We start from the raw sequence: 10,178 nt of genomic DNA, 5'->3' as shown, positions 1-10,178 counted from the left end.
GTTTTACTATGCTGTAATTCTGATGGAAGTGAGAAGGTGACTCCACTCGTTGTTGGAAAATCACGCAAACCACGATGCTTTAAAAACGTGAGAAGTTTCCCAACAAATTATGAAGCAAACAAAAAAGCGTGGATAACAAAAGCCCTTTTCGAAGACTTTTTGCAGAAACTGAATAAAAAGATGAAATTTCAGAACCGCAAAATAATTTTGTTCATCGATCAATGCAGTGCACATCCGGATTTGCAGCTATCTAATGTGCGTGTTGAGTTTTTTCCTGCAAACTGTACAAGCAAATTACAGCCTTGTGATCTCGGCATTATTCGATCATTTAAGGTTTTTTACAGAAAGCAACTTGTCCGGAAAGCTGTAGCTGAACTAGAGAACGGAAACCTAAATGACGCCTGCAAACTAAAGTTAAGTGTTCTGGAGGCTATGCATTTTATTTCTGCTGCTTGGAGAAGCGTTACACAAAAGTGCATTTCCCACTGTTTTGAAGAAAGCGGAATCGTAGCTTCTAATGAACCGTTAACAGATGCAGGATTAGATAGACTAGACTCGGAGAATGACAATGAAACAGTTAGCTATGACTTCGACGAGTACATCCGAGAAAACTTAGCAACATGCGAAGCTGAGAGAACCACTGCTCCATCCGTGGACGATGTTATGGACTTTTCATCCGCCAATGAAGATGAACAAGAAGGAACAGAAGCACAGCCTGTTCCTTCTTTCAACACAGCATTGAGAAGTTTGCTAATAGTGAAAGACTATTTTCTATCATACAAAGACCAGGAAAAAAATTTGCAAAAGATTTCAGTCCTGGAAGATGAGGCATTTACTTTGAACTCAATGTCTAAAAAACAATCTACTATTACGCACTATTTTGCATTTTTAAAAATATTTTCCAAATCGTTTATGAGTTGAATAAACAACTGAAAACCTAAAATAGTCAAGTAATTTTTTATAAATAATTGCTAATATAATTTTAAAGTTATTGCAAAATTTTTTTCCAAATCCAATTAATTGTTTTTATGATTTAAATAATAAAATTTAATCTTATCTACGCTTTCTCATAATTATCTCCTAACGAAGAAATTGTTATTTCATTTGATCCAATATCTTAAAAACCATCTCTTTTGCAGTGTTTCCGAGAAAGCAAATAGAAGTTCTCGAAAGCACGGCAGTTTTTCATCAGACTCAACATACAGTTCATCACCTCAGTCAGATAATGGAGATCATCTAAACTCTTACAAGTCATTCAACACCGATTCCAGAACTTCTTTTCCCGATTCTAGTAACTGCAATTTTCCGAAGCACTTCAGTTTTGACAAAAATACTGCGTACTGTGATAAAATAGGTTCCTCTAGCCAAAGATACGATTTCAGTAGGTTTGTTTTAAAAGAAGACTGCATTTCTAATGATGCAGTGTTTGACAGTAATGACTGTAACAAAGCTCATGAATATCAAAATGCCAAAGATTCGCATCTAGAGTATATCAACAAAGGAACCAATATTGTACATTCCACTTTATCTCATCAAGCCATATGGTGCATGGACTATTATGTGCCTTGTATAGCAGTAGGATGCAAAAATGGCCGTATCGAAGTAAGTTTTTGATATGCATTCTTGAATTTTAGTTCATTTTTGTCCATATTTTGTTAATGCATTTTTTTTACTCTAGACAGGGGTGATTGTATTCCTGGGGTTTCCCAGAATTCCGGGTTTTTCGTATTATCTTTCCGGGTCTAAAAATTAGGAGCAAGGCATATGAATTTTCTGAGAATATCGAGGAATTCCGTGTTTCTCATAGTCACGATTCTTCTGACAGTGGGCAGAAACCTGATTCTTTTAGTTTGGCGGATTTTCGCCATTTTTAATATTCAAAACTGCCAGAATCCGCTGATATCGTGATTCATGTTCACACGGTTTGAATATCTAACATTGATTTTTGTGTTTACCTAATTTAAAAGTTACACGCTGCGATTCGTATTTGCATGGTTTAAAAATCATACATTGTCATTCGTATTCACGCAATTTTAAAATTAATATATTGATGCTATTCTAAAAATCTAACATTTCAATTCTTGTAAGAACTAATATCAGTTACTATAAAGGTGTGATATTCATCATTGGTGGGTTATTTAATTATTATTATTAAAAAAATTTATGTTAAATGTAAAACATTTATGGTATAGCAATTGATATCTTGATATTGATATTTTGCACAATTAATTTTGAGGGTATTTTACTTCATGTCCCAATCACCCTTGCCTAAAGAAATAACTACCACACACATTTTTCATTAACAAAGGAAAAAACTTGTTTTTTAGCAGAAAAAACAATGGATGAAAAGATGTTTTTAGGCTCTGTAAGAGCTTAGTTGGTTAATTAACTGTCATTATATTCTTGCTCATGTTTGTTAACTGCGTTTTATCATGCTCTTTATATGCATACCATTTTTTGTGTGTCCAAAATTAGGAATATTTTGTGCTATTCAGTATACAGTAAAAAAATTAATAAATAAATAAAATAAATGTGACTAAAACAGAAAGGACATACTATAGTTTTGGTTCGATAAACAATAACCATCCCCAGTATCCGAACACTAAATAATGTTATAGAATTAAAGCGACAAACACATGCACAAATGAAAGTACAGAAGTGGACATACCTTAATTTTGGTTCCATAATCAATAATTTTCCTTAGTGTCTAAACATCAAATGATGGTATAGAATTAAAGAGACAAGCACATATTTTATCAGCATAAGCAATCTTGAATTTCCAAAGATAATTTTATTCTTAACAATTTAACATGACTAAGCATCTTCAATGCGTCAAAATGCTTTCTTATTTTGTTTATTATTGCTTTTCTAATTATTAGGTCTGGAATGCATTCACTGGAAAATTAGAATATATTTACGAGGAGAACAAGTCTGGCATCACTGCATTATGTCTCACTAGAGAGAGGTCAGTTTATTTTTGTATGTTCAAAAAATATGTTTTATTTTAATTTTATAACCGTCGTTGAACAGCCGACACAATTTTTGGGTTTACGATTGTTAATGTTCGACTCCATAGCCTTGTAATCTTGTACCTAATCCAGAAGACAAGGGAACTCCTGGATGAAGTCTTGGGAGAAATTTGCCCTTGTGGAGGACTTTTTGATGGAACTAACCCGCATTTGCGTTACAAAGAGAGGAAAACCTCTCATGGTTAGCCTGCCGGTAAGCGGACTTTTATCCATGATCATTGGGATATTTTACATCAGTAATGTGGTTGGTGCAAGCTGGATGCAAAATTGGTATCGACCAACCATCGTTGAGATTCGAACACGGTTCACCTCATTAGAAGGCGAACGCTCTATACACTGAGCCAACATGTTTTATTATTAAATTTAGGATTAACTTTATAGGTTGGTTTTCCTAATTACAATAATTTTATTATTGCTTTTTTTCTAGACACTCAATTGTGGCCTTGCAAAATTTGCCTTAAATTATCAGTTTTTATGTTTGTATTGATAAGGAGACTCTATATTTTTCAAATAATCTTTATTTTCAGGCTTATAGTAAACAATGAGATCAAAAATTATAAATTATATTATGTTTGGTCATTGATCGTGGCTATTTTGTGTTTTAAGCTCACAAAACCATTAAGCAATGTTTTGATTGCAATGCAAATTTAGTCCTAAGTTTTAAATTGTAGTAGAATAAATTTAATTTAGAGTGTCTTTTTCTAATTATATATATATATATATCCCCCCCAAAAAAAACATTGAAAGAAAACTTTCTTTTGGACACCCTGGATATTTGTTTGATTTTGTTTCTTGCATACTTCGTAAATAACTCTTTTTCCAAAAAAAAAAAAAAAAAAAAATTGCACTTGTTATATCATGTTATGTTGTGCCGACATTTAAATATATATCTTTTTGATATCTCAGTAAAAAAATCCTTAATAATGTTCTATTTTCAAAATTCTAAACAACTTCACAAAAATAATAATTTTCCCTAGGAAATAATAAAAAGCTAGCATTTACTACAGATTCATAGCTAGTTAAGGTACAATTAATCAGTGATATATTAGACCTCATTGTGTCAACATCTAGATTTATCTTATTCTAAACCTCTAGAAATAAATAAAAAAAATCCAGAAAATTATGTGGAAAAAATAGTTTTCAAAAAAAATTATTTTTTTTTGCATCGGTCATGTGACTAAGAAAAAAACAAAAAACAAATTTTGCAAAAAGCTGGAATGCTCAAAGAAATAACAGAAAGGTAGCTTTTGTTGTACTTTCATTGTGAATTAAGGTATTATGTCAAAATTCAGGTTATCTTTTTTATTATGCCCCCGAAAAAATAATAAAATCACTCAATAATGTTAATCTTAAAAATATCAGACAGTAGTCCCCCCCCCCCCAAAAAAAAAAAATTTCACATGAAAATAGATAAGCGTTAACTTTTAAAATGAATGCAATGTGAATAAAGGTTCAAGAGTTTTCAACCTTGCCTAAACAATAATCAGATCACTGCTTTTTTTGGATAAATAAAATCACTCAATGAAAATCATTCAAATTTTATTTGAAAGTAGTATTTTTTTACTGGACATTGTATATGATGTGAAAGAAAACAATAAAAGCTAGTTAATTTTTAGGAATATTTTCATTAATGAATTAAAAATAATGTATTTGTAAAATATTGTCTTGGCTATTTCATTTTATCATTTTTATTTTTTATCATAAGGCATATTTTCCCCTCTATTAGTATTGGTTTTTAAAGTTCTGTAGTCCAGGGATCACTTTTTTTCTTCTGTAAACCCTATTCCAAATCTAGGCATTACAAAATTCTTGAGGTTTCATTTTTGGCTCAATAATTACAAAGGTATTAAGCATATTGGTAAAAATAAATTGTAAATTTTTCAATAAAAGATTTTGCAATTCTCCAGAGTTGAACATTTATAAAATAATAAGCTTAAAAAGAATAAAAGTAGTATTAAAAATAATTAAAGAGTTGCAAAATAGATCTTATTTAATTTTCTGTTAATAATTTTACATAAGGAAATGGGTGCATTGTTTTGGCTATTTCATTTTATCATTTTTATTTTTCATCATAAGGCATATTTTCTCCTCTATTCGTGTTGGTTTGAAAAGCTCTGTAGTCCAGGGATCTTTTTTTTTTCTTCTGTAAATCCTATTCCAAATCTAGGTGTTACAAAATTCTTGGTTTTATTTTTGGCTCAATAATTACAAAGGTATTAATTGTATTGGTAAAAATAAATTGTAAATTTTTCAATAGAATATTTTGCAATTCTGCAGAGTTGAACATTTATAAACTAATAAACTTAAAAGGAATAAAAGTAGTATTAAAAATAATTAAAGAGTTGCAAAATGGATCTTATTTAATTTTCTGTTAATAATTTTACATAAAGAAATGGGTGCATTGTTTTGGCTATTTCATTTTATCATTTTTATTTTCATCATAAGGCATATTTTCTCCTCTATTCATATTGGTCTTAAAAGTTCTGTAGTCCAGGCATCTTTTTTTTTTCTTCTGCAAACCCTATTCCAAATCTAGGTGTTACAAAATTCTTGAGGTTTTATTTTTGGCTCAATAACCATAAAGGTATTCAACTTATTGTTAAAAATAAATTGCAAATTTTTCAATAGAAGATCATTTATAAAATTCCCTAAAACTGAGTAAGTTACCTATAGAAATCCCTATAGAAATAGAATTTTTGCACAGTTTATTGCTTGCTTGAATATTTAAATAAATATTACTAATGCATAATGAAGCAAGCCTCATTTATAGAAATCAGTTTAAAACTTTTTTTGTTGTTCTAAAATGTTAAGTTTATTTTTTATTCAGAACTACCTTTTTAAATAAATGAAACAATCTTTTAATTATCTTTGATGAATTAAATATCTATTAATATTCAAAGTTATGAATAAACATAATAAATAACATTTCAAATTTATTTAATGTCAATTATAACTGGAAAATATTGCAGACCTTTTACGGTTATAAGTTTAATGAAGTTTTTGTATTTTGATGACTAAAAAAATACCTAAAATTCCCTGTTTGTCAAATATTTAGTATATTATGCAATTTATATTATTTTGTAAAATCTACTGGATTTTTTCATATCCATGTTGGTAACTATGTATTGGTGAAAACAAATTGCAAATTTTTCAATAAAAGGTTTTGCAATTCAATAGAGTAGAACATTTATTAAATAATAAACTTAAAAGGAATAAAAATAGTATTAAAAAGAATTAAAAAGTTGCATAATAGATCTTATATTATTTTTTGCTTATAATTTTTACATAATAAAATGGCTGCAAAACATAACACGATTTCAGGTACTATTCTTTCTTAAAAGTTTGCTTCTTCATAGCATTTCTTCTTTTCTTGAATTTAAAAAAAAAAAAATTATTTAAGTATTTTGCACAGAGTGGAATCAAATACTGGTGTGTTTCTCTTAATCTCCAAATTGTTTTGCTACCAGGCCAAAAATTACTCATTTAAAAGTAATGCGTTGAATCGTGTTTTTCTTTAATGACACCATTGTATTTTGATTAAATTTGTACATGTTGCCCTTCCTAAATTCGTATATTTTAAGCATGCCAAGTATATTATTTTCCTAAAATAATTTTGTTTCAGGTTAATTGCTGCCCGAGAAAATGGGATTTTAGAGTTTTTTGCCATAGATACTTTATATGAAAATTATTCAAATCTTCAAATGCATGCAGGTATAGAAAAATTTCCTGTTTTAATTACTTACTTTTTATATTTTGTTTTACATTAGTTTAAGTATTTTTTAAAATAAATCTAAAGTTCTATGTTTGTGTTAAATTTATTATTCATTCTTTATGATGTTTGTTTGTGTTTATTTTTATTATTGTTTGTTAAGCATTAAATTTTCTAATGTACACTTCTTTACTCTACTCTTCTTTACTAACTCTACTGGATTTTGCCAGTTTCTTCTGGTCTACTGGTTTAATTAAAATTCTTCTGGTTTTTGTACATTTTAGAAAATTCCCTAAAATGGAGTAAGTTTTCTAAAAAAAAATCCTTATTGAAATAGAATTTTTGTACTGAATATTGCTTGCTTGCTTGAATATTTAAAATACGTATTACTAATACATACTAAAGCGAACCTCATTTATAGAAATCAGTTGAAAACTTTTTGTTCTAAAATGATCAGTTGATTTTTATTCAGAACTTTTTTTTTTTGAATTTTATAACTATCTTTGAATTAAATGCCTGTTAATATTTGAAATTATGAGAAAACATAATACGTAACATTTCAAGTATGCTTGATGTTAATCATAACTGGAAAATATTGCAGTTTTTCTATTTTAATGACTATAGAAATCTCTAAAATTCCCTATGTGTAAAATATAGTGTACATTATGCATCATTAATCATGAAATTTATGTTAGTTCGTAAAGTCAACTGGATTTTTTTCCTATCCATGTTGATTGCTATGCATACTTATTTCTTGTGGAAAACTTTTGGTTATAGCTATGAAAATTATATTTTTGCTTACATAAAATTTTTTATTTATGATTCATAAAGATTGAAATGAACTTATTCATTATTAAGAACTTATTTTTTAAATGAAAGAAAAAAATAAATGTTTTTCATTTTTTTAATACTATTTTACTTATTAAGTTTTGGCCAACTGATTCTGTTCCGACTAACAGTTATACTTAAATGTGATGCCTGTTGTTGCGACTTATGGAATGTGTCTGTCAAATTCTGTAAATCACTTTTAAAATGTTTATATTATTATTTTTAATGGCCAGGATAGCCTGGTTGGCTGGGCGCTGCTCTCACGTTCGTGAGAACGAGAGAGTTTGAATCCAGCTGGCTGAGCCGTGGTGTTGTAAATGGTGACTGGTGCACATTAAACCTGTCAGGTCACAAAGTCCTCCATGTTCATATCAATCAGCTGTCACTAGGATTCGAACCGGGTTCACCTCATGGGAAGGCAAACACTCTATCTCCTGAGCCACCATGACTGAAATTGAATAATCAGGAAAAATATTGAGGAGAAAAACTTTAATGCTTTTTATTTAAGAGGGGACAGATATATGCCATTCTGCATATTATGTTTCTTTCTTAACTATTAATTAATTTATATAATTTATTTTTAGTGATAATTAATTTCAGTTGTATTTTATTAGGTCATGCTATTAGTTTAGATCAGATGGAAGCTGCTGAAGTTATCCGTTGCTCTTGGCTTCAAAACGTAAAAGCACATTCCTTATCAATATCTGCTTTAGAAGTAGATGGGATGTTAGCCATATCTGGAAGCTATGATCGCTTAATTAAAGTGAGCATTACATTCATCAGAGTTCTCCCTAGGAATAAAAAAAGAGCAGGACACTTTGAAATAGCACTCACTTATCACCATAAAAATTTATCAAAATGTGTAATATTTTGTTGTAACTGAATTTGATCCCCAACATTTTTTAAATTACCCTCTTATACTATTTTCTGTGCATGTTTCTAAAAATAATTATCTCTCATTATAAAAGTAAGAGAAAAATTTGTAGTTTATAAAAATAATTATAAAGACACGCTAAAAGACTATCTCTGTGCATAATTTTTTTTTTTTTAAGAAAAAGTATAAACTAAAATAAAAGTTTCATTAATAAAAAACTTTAAAGCTTTTTCCTACATTTTAAACTAAAGATTATTAGAAAACAAACATATAAAGGTGTATTTAAAAAAAAAAAAAAAAAACAGGTATTGGAAAAAAATTTAAAACCATCAAAAATTCATTACTCTCCCCTTTAAAAGAAATACTTGTAAAAATTGAATGAGTTGAGAAAAATCTGAACGAAGTAAATATTAATAATAGTCATTGGAATTAAACCCATAATTACAGATAATTTTACCAGTGTTTAATCATTTAAACAGGGCGTTAGTTTTTTTCAAAATGGAATAGGAATATAAAGGCAGTGTTTTTAAGGGATTGTGTCTTATTTTTACAAAAAGGGTGCATTTATAGGGATCAATATGCAGGCAGGCTTTTCTAAAAATGCTTAGGGAAAAGGCTGCATTCATTATGGTATTTGTTATTCATATTTATATAATGCTTGATCAGTAATGTTGATTTTAATGCCATTTACTATTCTAATCGTTATACCTTTTATCAGGAGCGATTGTATTCCGGTTTTTTCGTATCAATCTTCCGGATCTAAAAATTTGAAGCAGGGCATTTGATTTTTCTTCGAATATCGCAGAATAACACGCATCTGAAGATCATTGGTTCGCGTACATCCAAAAATCAAAAACCTATAATCCGACGAAGTTTTAAACCTTATGTTAAATCCTGTTAACAAGATATTTACATATGCATGATTCTTCCGCCATTTGGATTCTTTTGGCTTGGTTGATTTTCTCCATTTTGATTCTTTGGAACTACACTGGAATCTGCTAAATTAGGGGTGCTCAACCTGCGGCCCGCCAACCCTCGATGTGCGGCCCGCGGCCGCAATCTGAACAAAATGAAAAAAAAATTAAATATTTGTTTTTGAAAAATAATAAAAAAAATTCGGTAATTTAAATTTACACTTTTAAGTTTTTGACGCACCCAATCTCAATCAATGTAGTTTTTCGATGGTTAACGCTACGGATTTCAGCATAGTTTTAAAAATCCCAATGTTTTTAATACATCATTATTACGATTTACGAATTTTAATTACCACTTTTGACGCCTTTCGTATGTGCCAATTCCAATGACTTTTCGGTAGTTATTGCTACTCATTTTCAAGTAGCTTCTGAAATAGCGATTTTTGAAAGTTATGAAACGCTTTATTTGTGCAAACTTCATGGAAAATCTAAATGACTTTAGAACCTTTCTTCAACAGTTATTGCTGCACATTTCTGCCCGCTTTTTAAAACTTCGATATTTTAGCACGATATTATTAAGAATCGCGAGTAAAGAATCTCTCATTTAGATAACCATTTTTTGACACGGCTTAATTGTAACGATTTTATCGCGAATCAAATTATTTTTCAATCGTTATTCTAGAAATTATTGCTACACATTTCTACAAGGTTTTGAAAGTACCGATATTTTTTATACTCTATTGCGACATTTTAATTTCAAATCCCGCATTTAAATTACATAAAATTTTGATGGACTTTATTTACTCCAATTTCATCTGAAATAT

At 29.2% G+C, this 10,178-nt stretch overlaps 1 protein-coding gene across 1 annotated transcript in view; it reads left to right on the top strand.

Moving 5' to 3' along the window:
• Positions 1–10,178, top strand: part of SCA (SREBP cleavage activating protein) — a gene marked incomplete in the record, with an annotated part of 84,765 nt that overhangs the window by 60,530 nt on the left and 14,057 nt on the right. Inside the window, 4 exon segments of the mRNA XM_043053770.2 lie at positions 1,140–1,602; positions 2,880–2,965; positions 6,652–6,740; positions 8,181–8,329. Coding sequence (XP_042909704.1) covers positions 1,140–1,602; positions 2,880–2,965; positions 6,652–6,740; positions 8,181–8,329 — 787 coding nt within the window.

Source organism: Parasteatoda tepidariorum, chromosome 7 (assembly GCF_043381705.1).
Source record: "Parasteatoda tepidariorum isolate YZ-2023 chromosome 7, CAS_Ptep_4.0, whole genome shotgun sequence".
Taxonomy (NCBI): domain Eukaryota; kingdom Metazoa; phylum Arthropoda; class Arachnida; order Araneae; family Theridiidae; genus Parasteatoda; species Parasteatoda tepidariorum.
The sequence above is the reverse complement of the archived record's forward strand: the minus strand, read 5'-3'. Positions and strand labels throughout refer to the sequence as shown.